This window comes from Hemitrygon akajei, chromosome 15 (assembly GCF_048418815.1).
Source record: "Hemitrygon akajei chromosome 15, sHemAka1.3, whole genome shotgun sequence".
NCBI lineage: Eukaryota > Metazoa > Chordata > Chondrichthyes > Myliobatiformes > Dasyatidae > Hemitrygon > Hemitrygon akajei.
Window position 1 is genome coordinate 34,833,836 of NC_133138.1, and position 23,881 is coordinate 34,857,716.

Here is a 23,881-nt window from a genome sequence, read left to right on the forward strand (position 1 = left end):
GTCAGTCAGGATAGCCTGGGGCAGTTGTAATCAATTGAGACTTTTGAAGTGAGACCACCGGAGACACCTCGGCTTACTACAGATGAGATAAGAGTGTACTCAAGCCAAACGATTGAGGCTTCTGTAGTTCAAAGGTTCATAGTTACATTTAATATCAGAGTACGTACTCAGACTCCTAATTAGGTTTAGTATCACCGGCATGTGTAGTGAAATTTATTAACTTTGTGGCAGCAGTACAATGCAATACATGATAATATAAGAAAGAAAACTATGAATTACAGTAAATATACATATATGTATATCAAATAGTTAAATAAGTAGTGCAAAAACATGAATTTAAAAAAAGTAGTGTGTGGTGAGGATCTCTGATGATGGATGCTGCATTCCCACGGCAATGTTTCATGCAGATGTGCTCAATGGTTAGCAGGGCTTTACCTGTGATATATTGGAACAAATCCACTACGTTTTATAGGATTTTCCAGTCAAAGGTGTTGGTGCATAAGCTCATCTCGGGCTTCTAGGTATCGATTTTACTAACAGCATCTCTTTGACTTCAAACATAGAATATACAATGCTGATCTTTTAACCTACTTTAACATCAATCTAACCCTTCCCTTTTAAATAGCCCTCCATTTTATTATCATCCATGTGCCTACCTAAGAGTCTCTTATATGTCCCTAATTTGTCTTCCACCACCCTTGGCAGCGTGATCCATGGCTTGTGGGAGAAAACAGAGTACCCAGTAGAAGCCCAGGTGGTGTCAAAGAGGACTTGCAGACCTCACCCAACCAGCAGCCCCTGGAGCTGAAGGGTAGCAGTGCAAATTGCCTGCCATATGACGTCCATAGAATTAGGCCATTCAGCGCACTTCTGGAAAGAAACAGTCTCTTCAGCTGAGCATGTAATGATGTAAAGATGTGATGCAGGGGCTTTATTAAGCATTGGTCAGACCACGTTTGGAGTATTGTGAGCAGTTTTAGGCCCCGTATCTAAGAAAGGATATGCTGGCACTGGAGAGGATCCAGTGGAGGTTTACAAGAATGATCCCAGGAATGAAAGGGTTAATGTATGAGGAGTGTTTGATGGTTCTGGGCCTGTACACACTGGAGTTTAAATGAATAAGGTGAGATCTCATTGAAACCTCTGAAATATTGAAAGATCTAGATAGAGTGGATGTGGAGAAGATGTTTCCTATAGTGGGGGAGTCGAGGACCAGATGCTATAGCCTCACAATACAAAGACATCCCTTTTAGAACAGTGATGAGGAGATTTTTTTTTAACCTGAGGTTGGCGAATCTGTGGAATTCGTATCCACAGAATTTTGGGGAGGCTAAGTCATTGAGTTTGTTTAAAGCAGAATTCAATGGACTCTCAGTTAGTATGGGCAACAAAGGTTAGGGAAAAAGGCAGTAGAACAAGTTTGAGAGTGAAAATAAGTTAGGTATAATTGAATAGTGGAGCAGACTCAGTGGGTGAATGGCCAAATTTTGCTGCTATGTCTTATGTTGGGTGGTGTGGTAGAGGTACGTCTACTAAAGGAGATGCAGGTCATCCTTGGGCAAAGTGTGGAACCTGCTTTGCAACACCCCCCCCCCCCCCTCAATCAGGGTCACGGGAAGCCCTGGGAGCAGCTGGTGGGTGGCCGTATAAGCACTGGTGCAGATCACAAATCCTGGTTATTCGACCATTGACACCAGACAGACAATCTCTGAAGAGAATTGACAATGGATGGGATCACCCGTCTTGTAAAGACATGGTCCAGAAGAAGGCAATGGCAAACCACTTCTGTAGAAGAATTTGCCATGGTTATGGAAAGACATTGATCGCCCACGTCATATGACACAGCACATAATGATGATGATGATGATGATGTCGATGTCGTCTTATGGTCTTATGTCCAAGCTGACACTTGCATTTACCTATACTAGTTCTGCATATTCTCTTTCCCCTATTACTAGAAGGGCATAGGTCAGGGTGGAGTTAGCATTAATGCTCAGGTGGGCAGTAATGATAGAGTGATAGCGAAATCTGTTTTACACATAGAAATATGGAGCAGTGGTTGTTTTGCAGCCTTGATAAATGTAATTTTTAGATGTTCCTCTGTATTGTTGATTGTATATGCAAATGAACAGAGCTGGCAATATAAAAAGAACATCTTTCACTGAAGTCAGCAGCTCACAATGAATCTGCAGTTTCCAGGTACAGGCTTTCAAGGGTGTAATGAGCGGATTTCCCTCTCACAGATGCTTGTATTCACCAGAATTCAGAAAAACGGGGATGACCTCATTGAAACATTAAAAGAGTAGATGTGGAGAGGATGTTTCCAGTGGTGGGAAAGTCTAAGACTAGAGGACACAGCCTCAAAATGGAGAGGTGTCCTTTTAGAACAGAGATGAGTCAGAGAGTGGTGGATCTGTGGAATTCTTGCCACAGGCAGCTGTGGAGGCCAAGTCTTTTTTGTATATTTAAGGCAGAGGTTGATAGATTCTTAATTGGTCAGGGTGTGAAGGGATACAGGGATTGGGGCTGAGAGGAAAATTGTACCAACCATGATGAAATGATGGAGGAGACTTAATGGGCCAAATGGCCTAAATCTGCTCCTATATCTTATGGTCTGACGTCCTTAAGTCGGTTTTGTCCATAAAGTTAGAGAATGGACAAAAACACTTGAGATGATAACCATACCTCCCCAGTATTGTTATAAATAGCCATCAACAGCATATAAGAAGATAAGAAAGATGAATTGTTGACAGGAGTTAGATAGATAGATAGATAGAGAGAGAGAGAGAGAGAGAGAGAGAGAGAGAGAGAGAATAACTTCTGCTCCTTGTACAGATGAAAATTTGTATGCAGTTCAGATATTTGAATTTAATGGTATTAATCAAAGCTCACTGATATGCGATGGTGTTGGTAAACCAGGTACATAAGCACAAGAGGTTCTGAAGATGCTGAAAGTCCAGAACAACACACTCAAAATGCTGGAGGAACAATGCTGGTCAGGCAGCATCTCAGGAAGGGAATAAACTGTCGGCGTTTCAAGCCGAGAGTCTTGATGAATGGTCCTGGCCCTGAACTGTTTATTTCCCTCATTAGACGCTGCCCAACTTACTGAGTTCCTCCAGAATTTTGTGTGTTCCTTTGTGAGGTGTTTGGAACCCAGGGACAGCCTGTACAAGAATTCATCAAGACTCATACCATGTAACACAAACTAGTTCTTAAATGTAGAGTACAGTTAGGGGTTGGCTTTGCTTTATTAGTGTACAACCTTGTACAATGGTCACCCACTATGAAAGAGTTACTGCCCTATGTTCCTAACTCTGATCAGGCTCTGAGGAGGAGCCAATTTTACATTGACCATGGCGACATCTACTTTCAATGGCAAAATTCCTCAAGGATTGGCCTGGTCAAAGTTTGAAGTGAATTTATTATCAAAGTATATACATGTCACCATATACAACTTTGAGATTCATTGTCATGTGGGCATTCACAGTAAATACAAGAAACATAATAGAATCAATCAAAGACCACAAGCATCAGGATGGACAAACACGAGGAAATCTGCTGATGCTGGAAATTCAAAACAACAACACACACAAAATGCTGGTAGAACACAGCAGGCCAGGCAGCATCTATAGGGAGAAGTGCTGTTGTTTCCTTCCTGACGAAGGGTCTCGGCCCGAAACGTCGACAGCGCTTCTCCCTATAGATGCTACCTGGCCTGCTGTGTTCCACCAGCATTTTGTGTGTGTTGTAGGATGGACAAACAACCAGTGTGCGAAGGATCCAAAGTATGCAAATACAAAAAGAAAAAATATTAATAATAATAAGTAAGCAATAAATATCAGGAACATGAGATGAAGAATCTTAGAAGGTGAGTCCATTGGTTGTGGAAACAGTTCTGTGATGGGGTGAGAGGTGTTAAATGAAGCTAGCCCCTCGGTCGATGGACAGCTAGATTGTTTTCGGGCTGTTGCAGTATGTATCTTATCTTCACTGGCCAATTGACAGATTGATCATGCTCACCACAAACTGAAAGCTTGGGTAATCCACGTCAAACCTCTTCCCACCCTCCAAGGAGAATGAGGGGAGATTTGATAGGGGCATACAAAATTAAGAGGTGTATAGATAGGGTTAAAGCAAACATGCTTTCTCCACTGAGTTTGAGTGAGACTGCAATGAGAGACCAAAGGTTAAGGGTTAAAGGTGAAATGATTAAGGGGAACCTGAGGGAGAACTTCTTTACTCAGAGGGTGGTGTGATTGTGGAATGAGCTGCCACCTGAAATGGTGGATGCAGGTTTGATTGCAACATTTAAAAGACTTTTGGTTAAATACATGGATGGGAAGGGGATGAATGGCTATGGACCAGTTGTGGGTTGATGAGACTTGGTAGAATAACAGTTCAACATAGACTAAATGGGTTGAAGGGCCTATTTTTGTGCTGTAGTTCTCTATGAGACTCTGTAACTCCAGGGTAACTTGTTCAAGGGACTGGTGGTCATTTTAAATAGACTGTAGAAGGGATTTAAAATGTTGGTATTGTAGGAAGGAAAGACATCAGTCATGGATAGATGAGATTGTTCAAATTTAATACAGAATATTTCAAAGCTTGGCTTCGCGAATGAAGATTTAGGAAGGGGGCTGCCCACGTCTGATAGGCCCCTCTCCGTGTGGAGCAAGTGGTGCTGTCTCTAGAGAAGGCTGCTTGGTCATTCAGGGTGCTGCCGAATGATATCGTCATCTCCAGGGTCAACATCAGATGACCCATACACCTGAGCCATCTGCATGCAGGATCGGAACTGCGGCTTCCAGTGTCATCTTCCAGCTGCTGTTTTCGCTCCTTTCCCATCGCTGCAGGGCTTGATGAATGGTCAGGGAGGATAGTCGTCGACGTGGGCGTGTCCTTCGGCCTGCACGATGGTTTTTCAGGTGGAGTGAAGTGTGCACAGTACTGGCCCCACCCTTTACACACGGGGTTCACTGCCATAGCCTAGCAAGCTGGGACGGTGACAGCGACATCCTCAGGTCATAGGAGTTACGTCGGAGTGTCCTTCTCCTAGGTGGATGGCCTGACAAGGCTGATGAGTCCCACCTGCCTGGGTTTGGAGTCAGAGTTGTCCTTCTCTTAGGCTGGCTGCCAACCAAGGCTAACAAGCCCAGACTACCCATCCAGTTACACAGCCGGACGCTCAGTCGCACCGTGACATAGCAAGCTCGGTGGAAACAGGGGGCACCGACTAGGAGGTGTTGCTATGGCCGCAGTAGTGTAGGAGAGGCCATTTTCAGTGGCCTCCTGCCGGTACCGAAGAAACCACAACCAAAGGAGTTGAATGACTTCAGACCTGTTGCCTTGACGTCGCACGTGATGAAGACCATGGAGCGGCTGATAATACAGAATCTGAGGCCACAAACCAGGCACGCCCAGGATCCTCTTCAGTTTGCGTATAAGGAGAAGGTGGGAGTGGAGGATATACTATAGTATTGTACACATCAGACTTCCAATATAACTCGGAGTCCTTCCATGTGCAGAAGTTCGCTGATGACACGGCCATAGTGGGGTGTGTCAGGAATGGACAGGAGGAGGAGTATAGGAAACTGATACAGGACTTTGTGATATGGTGCAACTCAAACTACCTGCGTCTCAATATCACCAAGACCAAGGAGATGGTGGTGGACTTTAGGAGATCTAGGCCTCATATGGAGCCAGTGATCATTAATGGAGAATGTGTGGAGCAGGTTAAGACCTACAAGTATCTGGGAGTACAGTTAGATGAGAAGCTAGACTGGACTGCCAACACAGATGCCTTGTGCAGGAAGGCACAGAGTCGACTGTAATTCCTAAGAAGGTTGGCGTCATTCAATGTCTGTAGTGAGATGCTGAAGATGTTCTATAGGTCAGTTGTGGAGAGCGCCCTCTTCTTTGTAGTGGCGTGTTGGGGAGGAAGCATTAAGAAGAGGAACGCCTCACGTCTTAATAAGCTGATAAGGAAGGCGGGCTCTGTCGTGGGCAAAGTACTGGAGAGTTTAACATCGGTAGCTGAGCGAAGGGCGCTGAGTAGGCTACGGTCAATTATGGAAAACTCTGAACATCCTCTACATAGCACCATCCAGAGACAGAGAAGCAGTTTCAGCAACAGGTTACTATCGATGCAATGCTCCTCAGACAGGATGAAGAGGTCAATCCTCCCCAATGCCATTAGGCTTTACAATTCAACCGCCAGGACTTAAGAACTTTTTAAAAGCTATTATTAATGCTTTTTGAGATAGTGATTTAGATGCATATCATATTTTTTACTGAGTTAAGTATTGTATGTAATTAGTTTTGCTACAACAAGTGTATGGGACATTGGAAAAAAAGTTGAATTTCCCCATGGGGATGAATAAAGTATCATCTATCTATCTATCTAGCAAGCCGGACAGTGACCACACGGCGATCTCTACACTGGGAAAGGAGAGATGATGTATTGAGCATGCACTTTCACTGGGTGAGCGGGACGTCAGGCCCAGACTTCACCTGCTTCTCAAACAGAATATTAATGGTAAACTAAATACAGGCAATTGAAATAGAGTGTTTTGTTCTGGAACAAAAAAAGAGAATCTAAATGACATTGGCATGAGCAACACACACAAAATGGTGGAGGAACTCAACAGGCCACACAGCACCTATGGAAAAAAATAGAGCTGACTTTTCGAGGTGAGACCCTTTGACACAACTGGTGAAAAAAACCAATGAGGAGTAGATATAAAAGATTGGGGCGGAAAGAGAGAAACACAAGGTGATTGGTGAAGCCAGGAGAGGAAGGGATGAAGTAAAGAGCTGGAAAGCGGTTTGGTGAAAGGGGTACAGGGCTGGAGAAGGGGGAGTCTGATAGGTGAAAGGTTGGAGGCTACCCAGACGGAATATAAGGTGACACTTCACCTGTGAGGCTGTTGAGGTCATATACTGTGTATGGTGCTCCCGGTGTAGCCTCCTGTATATTGTTGAGACTGTTTCACCGAGCACCTATGCTCTGTCTGCCAGAAGAAGCGAGATCTCCCAGTGGCCACCTATTTTAATTCCACTTCCTATTCCCATTTCGATATGGCAATCCAGGGAACAACACTTTGTATTCCGTCTGGATAGCCTCCAACCTGATGGCATGAACACCAATTTCTCAAACGCAGTAATGCCCCCCACCCCTTCACCATTCCCCATCCCCTTTTCCCTCTCTCACTTTATCTCCTTGCCTGCCCATCATCCCCTGGTGTTCCTCCCCCTTTTCTTTCTTTCATGATCTCTCCTATCAGACTCCCCCTTCTCCAGCCCTGTATTTCTTTTACCAATCAATTTCCCATCTCTTTACTTTATCCGTCCCCCTCCCAGTTTCACCAATCACCTTGTGTTTCTCTCTCCCCTCCCCGAACTTTCATATTTAGTCCTCATCTTTTTTTCTCCAGTCCTGTCGAAGGGCCTCGCCCTGAAACGTCAACTGAACTTTTTTCCATCAATGCTGCCTGGCTTACTGAGTTCCTCCAGCATTTAGTGTGTGTTACTTGGATTTCCAGCATCTGCAGATTTTCTCTTGTTTGTGACATTGGCACGAGAGCGGGTCACGTGAAGAATGGTAAACAGGAAAGCATGTGACAAGGTTAGATAACTAGGAGACCAGGTATTTAGGACAGTCGATAATCAGGAGAATGGATAACTAGGAAAGCAGGTGACCGGAAGAGTAGCTATGAAGAGAGTAGGCAATGAGGAGAGTGGAAAATTAAAAAGGGAGTGTAACAAGGAGAGAGGGCAACTAGAAGAATGGATACTAGGAAAGCAGGTAATGAAGAGAATGGGTACCCATGGGTGTTTGTAACTAAGAGAGTAGTTAGTTTGGAAAGTGGGTAATCCAAAGCAAAAAGACATAGGAGATCTAGGCCTCATATGGAGCCAGTGATCATTAATGGAGAATGTGTGGAGCAGGTTAAGACCTACAAGTATCTGGGAGTACAGTTAGACGAGAAGCTAGACTGGACTGCCAACACAGATGCCTTGTGCAGGAAGGCACAGAGTCGACTGTAATTCCTAAGAAGGTTGGCGTCATTCAATGTCTGTAGTGAGATGCTGAAGATGTTCTATAGGTCAGTTGTGGAGAGCGCCCTCTTCTTTGTGGTGGCGTGTTGGGGAGGAAGCATTAAGAAGAGGGACACCTCACATCTTAATAAGCTGGTAAGGAAGGCGGGCTCTGTCGTGGGCAAAGTACTGGAGAGTTTAACATCGGTAGCTGAGCGAAGGGCGCTGAGTAGGCTACGGTCAATTATGGAAAACTCTGAACATCCTCTACATAGCACCATCCAGAGACAGAGAAGCAGTTTCAGCGACAGGTTACTATCGATGCAATGCTCCTCAGACAGGATGAAGAGGTCAATACTCCCCAATGCCATTAGGCTTTACAATTCTACCGCCAGGACTTAAGAACTTTTTAAAAGCTATTATTAATGCTTTTTGAGATAGTGATTTAGATGCATATCATATTTTTTACTGAGTTAAGTATTGTATGTAATTAGTTTTGCTACAACAAGTGTATGGGACATTGGAAAAAAAGTTGAATTTCCCCATGGGGATGAATAAAGTATCTATCTATCTATCTATCTATCTATATATATATTCATTAGCAACAAGGGAGCTGAAAATTTGTTTGAGGTGCAGAAGCTCACTCAACGATTCAGGAACAGCTTCTTCCCCTCCATCATCCAATTTCTGAATGGACATTGAACCCATGACTACTACCTCACTGATATTTTTAAATTTCTGTTTTTGCACTACTTATTTAACTATTTAATACACACACACACACACACACACACACACACACACACACACACACACACACACACACACACACACACACACACACACACACACACACACACACACACACACACACACACACACACACATTGTTTTTTTCTATGTTAATCATGTATTGCTGCCACAAAGATTTCACGATATATGCCAGTGCTATTAAACCTGATGCTGATTCACTGAATTGTCATGATAAAGAATACAAGTGCCTAAATGAATATTGCTACCAATTTTATGGCAAGTTTCCAAAGGGAATGGGATCTTGATTTGAAAAGGGAAATGTGAGAGAATGAATTAGTTAGCCCTCGCTCTGGTGCTCCTCCCCCTACACTTCCTTCCATGGTCTTTACCCTCTCCTAGCAGATTTCCCCTTCTCTAGCCCTTTATCTCTTTCACCAGTCAACTTCCCAGCTGTTTACTTCACTCTTCCCCCTCTCCTGGTCTCACCTACCACCATTGTACTTCTCCCTCCCCTTCCACCACCCCCCCCCCCCCCCCTTACTCTGACTTCCCATCGTCTTTTTCCAGTCCTGGTGAAGGGTCTCAGCCCAAAACATCGACTGTTTACTGTTTTCCACGGATGCTGCCTGACCTGTTGAGTTCCTCCAGCAATTGTGTGTGTCGCTTTTGGATTTCCAGCGCCTGCAGGTTTTCTCACGTTTGAGAGAGTTAGCCTGGTCAGTTATGAGTAGGTGCAGGCCCAGTGGGTTGAATGGTCTTGCCTGTGAATGATTCAGTTACTTTAACAACCATTAAATCCCCAAAAAGTAAACAGCTGCGCAGCAATTACAGAAAAGTTAAATTTGAAGCATGGCAGACTGCAGCTTAAACAATTAAAAGTGAATCCATCACTGCTGTTCAGTAAAATGAATCATTAATTTCAATAGTGGCTCCTGCCAGGAGTAACAAGGTGTGAATTTTGCAAATGGGATTTTAGGCTGGAGAAAAGTGTCAGCTACTGGGGTTAAACCAATGAACAGCAGGTAGTGATATTTATTTGCATGTTTGCAGTTATTAAATTCTGATTTCCAAAGGTGAAAATTAACTCAAGATGTGAGAGCCAAGGATTTGGAGTTTTCATGAAAGCTTGCTTTCCTATGGTACTTTATTTGACTTTGTAGCTGAGCCAGAGCTTTTTTTAAACCATTTGATTCTACGTGAGAGGGTGCCACAATGATGTAGCTTTAGATCTTCTGCCCCACAGCTCTAGCATCACAGATTCCATCCTGACCTCTCATGCTGTCTGCGTGGAGCTTCCACATTCTCCTTGTGACTCATATGGTGCTTCCAATTTTTAGGATCTCAAGAAGCGACAGAGAGTTGCAGAGTCAGCCAGCCCCATCTCGGGCACAACACTTCTTACTATCAACAACATCTTTGAAAGGCGTTGCCTCAAGGAGGCAGCCTCCATGATTAAGGACCTTCACTACCCAGGATATGCCCTCTTCCCGTCGCTCCCATTGGGGCAGAGGTACAGGAGCCTGAAGATCTGCACACAATGATTCAGAAACAGCTTCTTCCCCTTCACGATCAAATTCAGGATTCCAAATTCAAATCTGTTTATCACACGTAGAAGGAAACATGGTGTGAGATGCACCATTTGTGAGATACACCAAGGACGCTTTGGGGGCAGACAACAAATGTCTCTACACATTCTGGTGCCAACATAGGACGCCACAGCGTTTGGTAGAGCAACATAGAACACAGCAAGCAACAAAACAGCAAGGCAAGTTCCCTTGCTCCTCCTAAATCAGAAATCAGATTTCTGAATCCGTGGACACTACCACATTATTCCTTTATTTAGCACTATTAACTTATTCCTGTAATTTACATTAATTTTATGTCTGTACTGTACAGCTGTAATAAAACAACATTTTAAACACCAGGCCAGATTGAAAATGTCAGGGTGCTGGGAGGAGAGGGACGAGCTCACTGCTCGGAGGGTTTACTCATCTCTGTGCGGAATTGGCCTGCAGGCTCCTGAATCGGCTGCAGTGATAACTGTCTCTGTGGCTGTCTGGACTCACTTTCATGGACTTCAGTTGTGAATGTTATTTGTTTACTTCTATCATTAGTGCAATTTGTTTTTCTTCTGCACGTGGGGTGTTCAACACTTTTCTTTTATTGGGTTCTACTGGGTTTCTTTTGTGGCTGCCGGTAAAGAGATGAATCTCAAGGTTGTATATTGTGTACATACTTAGATAATAAATGAACTTTGAACTTTGATTTTCACATCATTAAACAAAAGTAATAATAAATCTGATTCTGATTCTTAGTGCATGCTCCCTCTCTGTTTTGCATTCTCCCCCACCCCCACAACCCCCACACCATTCCAAAGATGCACAGGGTTGGTAGGTAAATTGGTTGATGTAAGTCACTGTTCGTGAGTTGGTGAGTGGTACAATTGCCCGGAAAGGGGAAGACGAGGTTACTGAGGGAATCAGCAGGGGGAATGAGATATTGCAGTGTTGCGATAGCGTAATAGTTAGCGTAAGGCTTTACAACGCAGCTGTAAGATCAGGGTTCAATTCCCACGGCTGTCTGTAAGGAGTTGACATGTTCTCCCCATGACTGCATGGGTTTTGTCCAGGTGCTCCAGTTTCCTTTCACTTCTCAAAGACAAACGTGTTAGGGTCAGTAAGTTGTGGCCGTGTTATGTTGGGGCCGGAAGCGCGGCAGCACTCGTGGGCTGTCTCCCAGCACATTCTCGCGCAGACAGTGCATTTCACAGTATGTTTCAATCGTTTGATGTACTTGTGACCAATAAATCCAATCTATTTACCATACCACAGTGGTGTAGTGGATAGCATGACACTATTACAGCTCGACCGATTCCTCCCACAGTCCAAAACCATGCTGGTTTGCAGGTCAATTGCTTGTTGTAAATTGTCCCATGATTAAGATAGGGTTAAATCAGTGAGTTGCTGGCCATGCAGCTCAAAGGGCCAGATGGACCTATTCTGCACTCTAAATAAACAAATAAATAAATAATAAATAAATACATTTTACCTTTATCTTTCAGTGAGCCAGTATAGTCTTAAGGGGTTAAATGGCCAGCTTCTATGTTGTGAGGAGGTTGGGGATGTTTAGCAGTGTATCATAACGGTGAAGGGACTTGAGGTTGAAGCCAGTAAGCTTCCTTTGTCACTCACTCCCTATTGCGGGGGAGTGTTCTCCCACTCGATAGCTGAAGCTGCCAGTAGTACCACTTCAAAGCCCATCGTACGGAATTTTGCTTGGATTTATAGGGTCTGCGAATCTCAGATGTTCAGTGAGCTGTAGTGACCTGAGTTCATATCAGAGCGCCGGAGCAATTTTACACACTGCTGTAAACTGTCTCAGACGCACAGCTCCCCTCCCCTGATCCCATCAGTCAAAACCTCACTGTGCTGACCGAAATGCTTCCTTTCAAGCGGGCACCTCGTTCCACTGCTCCCTGCTCTGCTGCAGCATAAACAATGGCACTGGCAGGGAGTTTACTGTTGTCGTCTCTTTTGTGGCACTGGGAAGGGATCTGGGAGTGATTGTTTGTCTGGATAAAGACATACAGTAGAGTTATACCACACAGTATATGTGCAGGCAGCGTGGCAGTGCAGCAGTTAACATAGTGTATCACAGCGCCAGTGGCATGGGATCAGTTCTGCTGCACTCTGCAAGGAGTTTGTATGCTGTACCTGAATGAGTTCCCTCCAGGTTCTCCAGTTCCTCCCACACTCTGAAGACGTATGGGTTAGAGAGCGGCACTTTTAAAGTGGTATCATCATCATCATCATCACAAAAATGCTGGAGGAATATAGCAGGTCAGGCAGCATCTATGGAAAGGAGTACAATCAATGATTTGGGCTGAAACGTCGACTGTACTCTTTTCCATAGATGCTGCCTGGCCTGCTGAGTTCCTCCAGCATTTTGTGTGTGTTGTTCAGATTTCCAGCATCTGCAGATTTTCTCTTGTTCATCATCATTATTATGTGCTGTGTCATATGACATAGATGATCATGGCCTTTTGACCATGACTGTTCTTGACAAATTTTTCTCCAGAGGTGGTTTTCCATTACCTTCTTCTGGGCAGTGTCTTTACAAGTTGGGTGACCCCAGCCATTATCAATACTCTTCGGAGATTGTTTGCCTGGCGCCGGTGGTTGCATAACCAGGTCTTGTGATATGCACCAGCTGCTCATACGACCGTCCATCACCTGCTCCCATGGCTTCATGTGACCCTGACCTGTGGGGGAGGGGAGAGCACTAAGCTTTGCCCAAGAGTGGCCTACAGACTAGTGGAGGGAAGGAGTGCCTTACACCTCCTTTGGTAGAGACATATCTCCACCCTGCCACCCTGTAGGTATAGTTAGTGTAAAAGCAAGCAGGCCTTTTCCACTGAGGTTGGCTGAGACGAGAGCTAGAGGTCATGTGTTAAGGGGGAAATGTGAAACATTTATGGTGAACATGAGGGGGATCTGCTTCACTCAGTCAGTGTGACAGTCTAGAAGTGGAAGTAGAAGTGGAAGTGGAAGATACAGGTTAATGGTGTATTTTACTACATTCTAAGTTAGTTTATTTTCTGTAACTTCTCTGGTACTGTCAGTAACATTTTTGTCAAGATTTTCCACTGATGCAGGAGAAATCAAATGCAGCGTTGATTGTAACAATGTACTTGACTATGCTAACAAGCTGATGCAAGTTAACTAGTCAATAATTTGTAGCTTTTTACAGAGACACACCATGTCTAATGAACTCGTTGCTCTGTTAAGAGTCCAGTCGTTCTTGCTGCATTTTGAATAAATACAGTGGCCACTCTGTTGGGTACTTCTGCGCCTAATAATGTGGCCACTGAGTATATGTTTGTGATCTTCTTCTGCTGTTGTCCATTTATTCAAGATTTGTGGTGTTGAGTTTTCAGAGATGCTCTTCTGAACACTGTTGTGATTACCGTAGATTCCGGATTTTAAGCCGCTACTTTTTTCCCACATTTTGAACAGCTTTGAACTTTGCGGCCTATAATCCAGAGCGGCTAATACATGGTTTTTTTTCATGCCGCCTCGTAAACATTTTGCCTCATAACAGTAGACCAATAAAATTGATGAGTAATTCACAGAGGTCCAATGAAATTGTACGATAAATCAAGCGCACTTTCACAATTAAATTATTGTAAATCAGTCATTTGTACTCACCCTCATCAACATGGAAAACACTCGAAGCATTGTGCTGCCTTATGGCAGTTACTTAGTTTATAATATTTTCGCTTAGTAATTCATTTTCTAGTTAAAGTTAGAAGAGTTTTAACTATATTTGTTTTCTGTACTACATCGCGGGATGCTATGACGTCACACCCGGTTTCGCGGTGTCTTGTGGGAAAATGCCGGTTTGCGATGAAACGGGACGGAGGGAGGGAGCGCATTACGCGAGCGGCTTTGGATCTGAGCGAACGCTGCTTTTAAGTTAAAGGTGATCAATAACTTTTCCTGGTAGGCTGCAATATATATATTTTTTACCAGTCGTTAGGAGATATTGGAATGTTGTTCAGTAAAGAAGTATACGCAACGTATATTTAAAAGTAGCCGCGTTACGGGCCCGGTTCGAAAAAAAGCATTTGCAATATGTATTTGTTTTTGTTACCATATGGATTTAATTAAAAGTTAAAAAAATCCTCACGTGTAATATCTTTCTGTGTAAATATCTCATATTACAACGTGGGACACCTGCGGCCGAAAATCCGGTGCGGCCTAAAATCCGGTGCGGCCTTTACAATTAAAAAATTGATTTTATTTCTAAAATTAGAGCCAGCGGCTTTTAATCAGGTGCGCTCTGTAGTCCGGAATCTACGGTATTTGAGTTACAGTCGCCTTCCTGTCAGCTTGAACCAGTCTGGTCATTCTCCTCGAACCTCTCTCATTAAAAAAGCATTATTACCCACAGAACTAATCTCCCTCATTAACAAGGCATTTTTGTCCATGAACTGTAACTCAATTTTTTTCTATTGTTTTTCACACCATTCTCTGTAAACTCTAGAGGCTGTTGTGCTTGAAAGTCCCAGGAGATCAGCAGTTTCAGAGATATTCAAACGACACTGTCTGGTTCCAGCAATCATTTCATGGTCAAAGTCACTTAGATCACATTTCATCCCTATTCTGATGATTGATCTGAACAACAACTGAACCTCTTGACTGTGTCTTCATGCTTGACCATGAGTTGCTGCCACATGATTGACAGATTTAGGTGTACAGATGTACCTAATAAAGTGACCACTGAGTGTAATTGTGTTATACATTTCAGATCTCTGGGTCTTCAGTAGGGCTTCAACTTGTCCCTTGTTTTGATTTCTAACTGTATCCTTTTCCACTTTTTTTCCAATCACTGAGGAGATGTAACCCCACTGATCCAGGCTCCCACCCATTCTCTCACTCTCAGAATCCAAGCCAGTCCACAGCATTCTAAGATCAGCATTCTACCAGTTCCAACCTCCTCCACGTATTAGATGTTCTCTCCTCCACCACTGTGGCATGCCTTGGGCAGCTAGATGCTTAATTAGAACATACAACATAGAGCACAGTCCAAGCTCTTCGGTTCTTGTGCTGACCCTTTAACCTATGGAGTTGATGGCTTTGTGGCAAAGTTGGCAGATGATATGAAGATAGGTGGAGTGGCAGGTGGTGCTGGGGAAGCAATGCGATTGCAGTAGGTTCTTAGACAAATTGGAAGAATGGGCAAAAAAGTGGCAAACGGAATAATACAGTGTTGGGAATTGTATGATAATGCATTTTGGTAAAAGGAACAATAGTGCAGACTATTATTTAAATGGAGAGAAGATTCAAACATCAGAGGTGCAGCAGGACTTAGGAGCTCAGGTGCAAGACTCCCAGAAGGTTAATTTTTAGGTTGAGTCTGTGGTAAAGAAGGAAAATTTCAAGGGGAATAGAATATAAAAGCAAGGAGATAATGCTGAGCCATTATAAGATACTAGTCAGGCCATACTTGGAGCATTGTCAACAGTTTTGGACACCATTTCTCAGAAAGGATGTGTTGTCATTGGAGAGAGTCCAGAGGAGGTTCATGATGATGATTACAAGAATGAAGGGGTTAACACATGAGGGACATTTGTCAGCCTTGAGCCTATTCTCACTGTAATTTAGAAGAATAAAGGGGGACCTCATTGAAACGTACCAGATGTTGAAAGAACTGGAAAAGGTCGATGTGGAGAGATTGTCTCCTGTGTCGGGGGCATCCAGAGAGTGTGCAGCCTCAAGATTGAGGATTGACCCTTTAGAACAGAGGTAAGGGGGATTTTTTTTTTTTTAGCCAGGGAATAGTGAATTAGTGGAATGATCTGCTAGAGATGACGGTGGAGTTTGTGCTTATATTTAAAGCGGAAGTTTCCTGATTGGTCAGGACATCAAAGGGTATGGTGAGGAGGCATTTGTATGAGGTTGTGTGGGATCCAGGATTAGCCATGATGGAATGGCAGGCGAGACTCTTAAGACATGGTCTTACTCCAAGGTCAATATAACACTTCCCTCCCACATAACCCTTCATTTTTCTTTCATACATGTTGCTATCTAAGGGTTTCTTAAGTGTCCCTAATGTATCTGCATCTACCACCACCCGAGGCAAGGGTGTTCCACACACCCACCACTCCCTGTGAAAAACTTAACCCTGAAATCCTCCCTTTACTTTCCTCCAATCACCTTAAAATGATGCCCTCCCATATTCGCCATTTCTGTCCTGGAAATACAGACGATGGCTGTCTAGTCCATCTATGCCCCTTATCATCTTAAACACCTTAATTCCTGAAATACTTCCTTTAAACAGCCTCAATCTTTAAAGACCATAAAGCATAGGAGTGAATTTGGCCATTGGGCCTGTCGCGTGTGCGCTGTTATTTTATCATTATTATTGCTCTCAATCCCACTCCATTGCCCATGACATTTGATGCCTTAATTAATCAAGTACCTATCACCCTCCACTTTAAAGATCCAATGACTTGGCCTCAACAGCCATCATGTCAATGAATTCCACAGATTCACCACCCTCTAGCTGAACAAATTTGTCCTCTCTTTTTTCTAAATGGAGGTCCCTCTATTCTGAGTCTTTGCCCCCTGGTTCTGGACTCTCCCACTGTAGGAAACATACTCCACATCCACACCTTCTAGGCCATTCAATATCTTCTAGGTTTCAATAAGATCGCCTCTCATTCTTCTGAACTCCAGTGAGTACAGGTTCAGAAGCATTAAGCTCCTCATACGTTAACCCTTTCCTTCCTGGATTCATTCTCATGAACGTCTTCTGGACCCTCTGCAGTGTTCGCACATCCTTTTTTAGATAAGGGGCCTAACATTGTTTTACAGTACTACAAGTGCATTCTGAGCAATGCCTAATAAATATTTTCAAAATGAATGCTAACATTGTATTTGCCATCCTTACCACTGACTCAACCTGCAAGTTAATCTTTAGGGAATCCCCTACACAAGGACTCTCAAGTCCCTTTGCATCTCTGATTTATGAATTTTCTCTCTGTTCAGGAAATTGTCTACTCCTTTATTTCTTCTACCTAAGTTCATGACCATATACCTGCACTTAAAATCTACCTGTTTGACTAAGCTGGGCTAATATGAAGCTTAGTCAAATTTTGTCCATGAGTGTATATTCAAAATTCAAGATGTCATTTCCTGCACACAAGTGTAAGGAGATCAAAATAATTGTAAGTCTGTATCTGATGCAGCACAAAAAAAAATCCACAAAAGTAAAGGACACAATATTCATTAAAAAACATCCAATAAATATATATACGTAAGATAGCTTAAAGTATATACATAGATTGATTGTATGCCCATAAAGGAAGGGTAGGCTGTCTATAAGGTGATTGATGGGAACTAATAAAGTGGTGGTATGTGAGTGAGTGGAGGTGTTGATCAGTCTTACTTCTTGGGGGAAGTAGCTATTTTTGAGTCTGATGGTCCTAGCATGGATGCTACACAGTCTCCTCCCTGATGGGAGTGGGACAAACAGTCCATGAGCAGGGTGTGTGAGAGCCTTCATGATGTCACTGGCTCTTTTCCGATGGCCTTCTGTATATGTGTCCCTGATGACAGGTAGGCTGGTGCCGGTGTTGCGATGGGCAATTTTGATTATCTGCTGTCCCCTACAGTGCAGTTTCAGTGCAAAGCAGTAACGTAGTTGGTTAGAATGCGCTCTACTGCACATTTGTAAAGTGATGTGAGCATAGATGTGCAAACACTAGCTAGAAGTGCTATAATTTTTTAATATATTAAATGAATCAACCTACAAATCAAATATGTTAATATTTTAAGTGCAAAGATCTTGAATTTATGCCTCTATGCTAAGAAGAAATGAGAAAAAAGGCCACCTAAAGCTTTATTTTTATTTAGGCTTCCAGCTTAAAATGGCGCTACTGAAGGTGGCCTTGCAGGCAGTTCATAAAGCAAGAAATACAACTAAAAACTTCATTAATAAACCTTTACCTGTGGAAAGTTGTGGTGAATGATTACCACAAGCAATGAAGAGGTGAACAAAGGCGAGTCTGACTCGAGGGTCAAGGCAAGCAAACCAAAGTCGGAGAGAGGTCAAGGCATGTTTCAGACAGAGATAGAGTGAGTGGAGCAGAGGAGCTTCGGAGCCCATCCACCTTAAACCCAGAGCAAGGTCTGGTCGACCTAAGTGCCAGGCAGATTGGGAAAGTTCAGGTATAGGCTGGAACTTGGTAGTAAGGTCCAGGCCTGGATAGTATCGATAGGGCAGGGTTTGAGTCGCAGTGCAGGGAACAACCTGATGTTTGAACAATTTAAACGCTGGGCCAGATAGATTGGAAAGGCCGGGTGTTGGGACTGGAGGCAACGGCCAGGCCAGCTCTGCTCGCCACCCTGTGACATTTAGTCCACTCTCTGAGGCACTGTGGCTGAGGTTCTCCCGCTGCTCCAGCCTTCATGTCTATAGACTCATTCTCATTCTGAATGCTGTTGCTTTCATTGTTTGTACAATTTGTCAGTTTGTGTGCTTTTTCCTCTCTCTTTTTGCAATGGGTGTTTGTTGGACTTTTTTAAATGGGTTCTTTTGGTATTCTTGTTTGGTGGCTGCCTGCAAGGAGATGAGTCTCAACGTTGCATAATTTATACATACTTTGATAATAAATGAGTTTTGAGCTTTGAAGTGCAGTATGGCTGCAGGTTCTTCTGGCCCAACATGTCTGCTGCATCCCATACACCCAGTAGTGGACAAAGAAGGGCATCAGGAATATGGGCTATATGTGACAATGGTTTATTGGTCAGTAACTCGGTCTGAAGGTGATACATGGGTCGTAGTCAAGACCAGAAGTGTGGTGGAGTCACTTTATTTAAACCATTGAAATCCAAATATGAATAGAAAATAACAATTTTCTGATGTCAGTGAATGATTACTGTGAAATAATGCCTTGCAATGGTCCTGAATATTTGAACGCCTTATTTCCCACAGATGTTTATTGTCCAACGCGGCAGAATCCATTAACTATGTAAAAGCAGGAAATTAAGGTCCCAAGGTGCTACGTGTAGGTCAAGTGCAGAAAAATAGCAATCCACGGCCAATTTCCGCTATTTATGTGCCTTTCTTGTCTTCAGCATGTCTAGTTTGGAGATGAAGTAGGAAGCTAGCCTTTCCCATGCCTGTAGCAACTCACAAAGGCTACATTGGAAATCTGGGAACTGAGCTGATATTGAGAGCTGTAAGCATACTGGTAAAACAAAAAACAGTGGATACAGGTAGTCCATCATAGGAAAAGCACTCCCTACCTTTGAGGACATCTAAGAGGAGCACAGCCACAAGGAAGTAGCATTAATTGTCAACAACCCCCACCATCCAGGCCATGTTCTTATCTCACTGCTACTATCAGGAAGGAGATACAGGAGTCTTAGATCCCACACCACCAGGTTCAGGAATTGTTTTCACCCTTCAGCCATTAGGCTCTTGAAGCTGTAGATCAAGGTTACCTTAGATAACCACTCACCTCAACAGTGAACAGATATCACACTTATGAACTCACTTTCAAGGACTTTAAACTTACATTCTCAGTATTATTATTGACTTATTGTTATTATTAATTTTATTTCTTCTCATTTCAAGCCGGTAAAACCTGAGGTACAGGCACAGCCAAGCACATTCATTTCTCAATTGCTACAATCCTCAGTGTCTCGGCCCAAAACGTTGATTGTTTACTCTTTTTCATAGATACTGCCTGACCTGGTGAGTTCCTCCAGCAGTCTGTGTGTGTTTCTTTGAATTTCCAGCATCTGCAGAGTTTTTCATGTTTCTGTTTGATGCTATTGTGTATGACTTTGAGATGATAGATTATTATGTTATTATTATGATTATTATTACTTTTTTTGTATTTCCATAGTTTGTCTTCTTTTGTACATTGTTTGTGGTCTTTATGTGTGGCTTTTCATTGATTCTATTGTATTTCTTTGTTCTACTGTGAATGCCTGTAGGAAAATGAGGCTCAGGATAGAATATGGTAACATACAATATATGTACTTTGATAATAAATTTACTTTGAACTTTGAAGAAAATGTTTCAAGAACTCAGCAAGTTAGGCAGCATCAATGGCAGGAAATAATTAACCCAAAGCTTTGGCTACTTATTCCCCCCCCCCCCCCCCCACCACACACACACACACACCCTATAGACACTATCTGACCTGTTGAATTCCTCCAGCATTTTGTGTACGTTGCTCAAGATTTCCAGCAGCTGCCAAATCTCTTGTATCCAGGATGAGGGAACCTGGTGAGTGGTACAGTGTAGGAAATGGGGCTCTGGTGAGTGGAAAAGGATCATGGGAACTCGGCCTCCTGTGAATGGAAATTCAGGGACCAGGACCCTGGTGAGAGACTGAGAAAGCTGAAGTTTGTTTTGGTTTACTCAGAATCAAAGTTCAAAGTACATTTATTGTCAAAATGCATACATGTCACCATAAACAACCCTGGGATTCATTTTCTTGTAGGCATACTCAATAATCTATCATAGAATATAAACCATAATAGAATCAATGAAAGAACCCCCAACTAAGGAATTCAATCAGAGCGCAGAAGACAACAAACTCTGCAAATACAAAAAGAAGAAATGACAAAAATAAATCTAAAAGTAATAAGTATCGAGAACATGAGGCGAAGAGTCCTTGAAAGTGCGTCCATGGGTTGTGAGAATATTTCAGTGATGGGGCAAGACAGACAGACAGACAGACATACTTTATTGATCCCGAGGGAAATTGGGTTTCGTTACAGCCGCACCAACCAAGAATAGTGAAGAAATATAGCAATATAAAACCATAATTAATTAAATAATAATAAGTTAATCATGTCAAGTGGAAATAAGTCCAGGACCAGCCTATTGGCTCAGGGTGTCTGACACTCCAAGAGAGGAGTTGTAAAGTTTGATGGCCACAGGCAAGAATGACTTCCTATGACACTCAGTATTGCATCTCGGTGGAATGAGTCTCTGGCTGAATGTAATCCTGTGCCTAACCAGTACATTATGGAGTGGATGGGAGTCATTGTCCAAGATGGCATGCAACTTGGACAGCATCCTCTTTTCAGACACCACTGTCAGAGAGTCCAGTTCCACCCCCACAACATCACTGGCCTTACGAATGAGTTTGTTGATTCTGTTGGTGTCTGCTACCCTCAGCCTGCTGCCCCAGCACACAACAGCAAACATGATAGCACTGGCCACCACAGACTCGTAGAACATCCTCAGCATCATCCGGCAGATGTTAAAGGACCTCAGTCTCCTCAGGAAATAGAGACGGCTCTGACCCTTCTTGTAGACAGCCTCAGTGTTCTTTGACCAGTCCAGTTTATTGTTCATTCATATCCCCAGGTATTTGTAATCCTCCACTATGTCCACGCTGACCCCTTGGATGGAAACAGGGGTCACCGGTGCCCCCAGTGAAGTTGAAGTGAACTTGATTGAACCTCTGTTTCAAAAACCTGCTGGTTGAGGGGTAATACCTGTTTCTGACCCTGGTAGTGTGAGTTCTAAGGCTCCTGTACCTTCTTCCTGATGGCAGCAGCAAGAAGAGAGCATGACCTGGGTGGTGGGTGTCCCTGATGGTGGATGCTGCTTTGCTACGACAGTGTTTTATGTAGATGTGCTCAATGGTAGGAGGGCTTTACACTTGATAGACAAGGCCGTATCCACTACTTTTTGTAGAATCAGAATAATAAGCAGGTTTATTATCACCGGCATGCATCACAAAATTACATTGTTTTGCAACATCAGTACAGTGAAAGGCAAAAGAATTACTTTCACTATCAATTAAAATAAAATGAATTAATAGTGCTAAAAGAGAATTGGTGAGGAAGCGTACATGGACTGGTCAGAAATCAGGTGACAGAGTGTGTGTCCTCAGGCTCCTGTTCCTCCTGAGTCTGAGTCATGTCATTCTCTGATGTCTCAGCAATGTTTGGGTTATAAATGGAGGACAGGAGGATAAATACAGAGCCCTGGTGGAGGACTTTGTCGAATGGTGCAAGCTGAATCATCTTCAGCTCAACATTAGTAAGACAAAGGAGATGGTGATGGACTTTCGGAAGACTAAGCCTACACTGCTCCCTGTTACTGTTGATGGGGATGTGGTGAGGACCTACAAGTACCTGGGGGTGCACCTGGGTGCCAGACTTGAGTGGAGATTGTGTACAAAAAGGGCCAGAGTTGCCTCTACTTCCTGAGGAGACTGAGGTCCTTTTGAGTTTGCAGACCTCTTCTTCACATGTTGCCAGTACAATCTTCTATGCGGTGGTGTGCTGCGGCAATGGCATCAACATGGGTAATGCCAACAGGCTCAATAAGCTGATTTGAAAGTCTGGCTCTGTTATAGGAGTCAAATTGGGCATATTGGAGGCTGTGGTAGAACAAAGGACCCTACAGAAAATCCTGACAATTCTGGACATTTCTCACTCTCTGCATGCCACCTTGGCTGAACAGAGGAACACTTTTAGTAATAGACTGAGACAACTGCGCTGCTCCAAAGAGCGCGATATGAAGTCATTCTTACTCTCAGCCATTAGGCTCTAAAATGAATCAACCTATGGCTGGAGAAGTGATGACCCCTCTTGTTAGACTGTTTGTGGTAAATTATTCTTTCTACTTCTCTTCTAATATTTATATCAGTGCACTTGTAGTGCTACTGTGACACTGTAATTTCCTTTGGGATCAATAAAGTTTCTATTTATTTATCTATCTCCATCCCGATGGTAGTGATGTGGCAAGGTACAGTGATAATCTTTGTTTTGCATGCCGCGCATTACTACATTGAGGTAATACAAGGGAAGAACAACAAAAACTTGCAGAATGAAGTGTTACGGTGGCATAAAAAGTGGATTGCAGCTAGACAATAATGGGCAACACCATGACTAGGTAGACTGAGAGATCAAATCATCAGCTGGGCAGTCATAGATGCTTTTTACGAAGCGTCAGCTTTATCTGCACATTTGCTTCAAAGTTCAAAGTAAGTTTACTTTCACAGTATGTATATGTTACCATACTCCAGCTGAAATTCATTTTGTTTTGGGCATTCACAGTAGAACAGAGTAGTAAAACAGAATCAATGAACAACTTACACACAAAGACTGACAAGCAACCAATGTGCAAAAGAAGACAAACTTTGCAAACACAAAAAATATAATCAATCAATAACCAAACAAACAAATAAGCTCAGAACGTTTGTAGAGTCCTTAAAAATGTTTCCATAGGTTGTGGAATCCGTTCATTGTTGAAGTGAGTAAAGTCATCCATGCTCGTTCAGGAGTCTGATGGATAACTGTTCCTGCTCCTGGTGGTGTGGAACCCAAGGCTCCTGTTCCTCCTTTCTGATGCACTTCATTTCCTCGTTTCACAAGAGTCAAACCCTCGAGATTTCCAAATTCAACAGATAGCAGGTTTTTGGAGTTTTCCTGTATATTGGTCAGCCTACAGGAAAGAACACCATGGTACTTGACAGAGGTGGGAACTTTCTCATAATGTAACATGTCACTTGAGACAATGTGACTCCCTCACCACCACTACTGTG

General features: G+C 43.2%; 1 protein-coding gene across 6 annotated transcripts in view; it reads left to right on the forward strand.

The window, feature by feature from the left end:
• LOC140739251 (protocadherin-1-like) overlaps positions 1-23,881 on the forward strand; it is a 495,491-nt gene that overhangs the window by 278,642 nt on the left and 192,968 nt on the right. Inside the window, exon 3 of one of the 6 annotated variants that reach the window (XM_073067389.1) lies at positions 10,131-10,349. The exons of the other annotated variants lie outside the window; for them this stretch is intronic. Within the exon in view, the coding sequence (XP_072923490.1) occupies positions 10,131-10,334 (204 nt within the window). The 3' untranslated portion in view covers positions 10,335-10,349. Of the gene's footprint in view, positions 1-10,130; positions 10,350-23,881 lie in introns of those variants that run through there. 6 annotated transcript variants of the gene reach the window in all.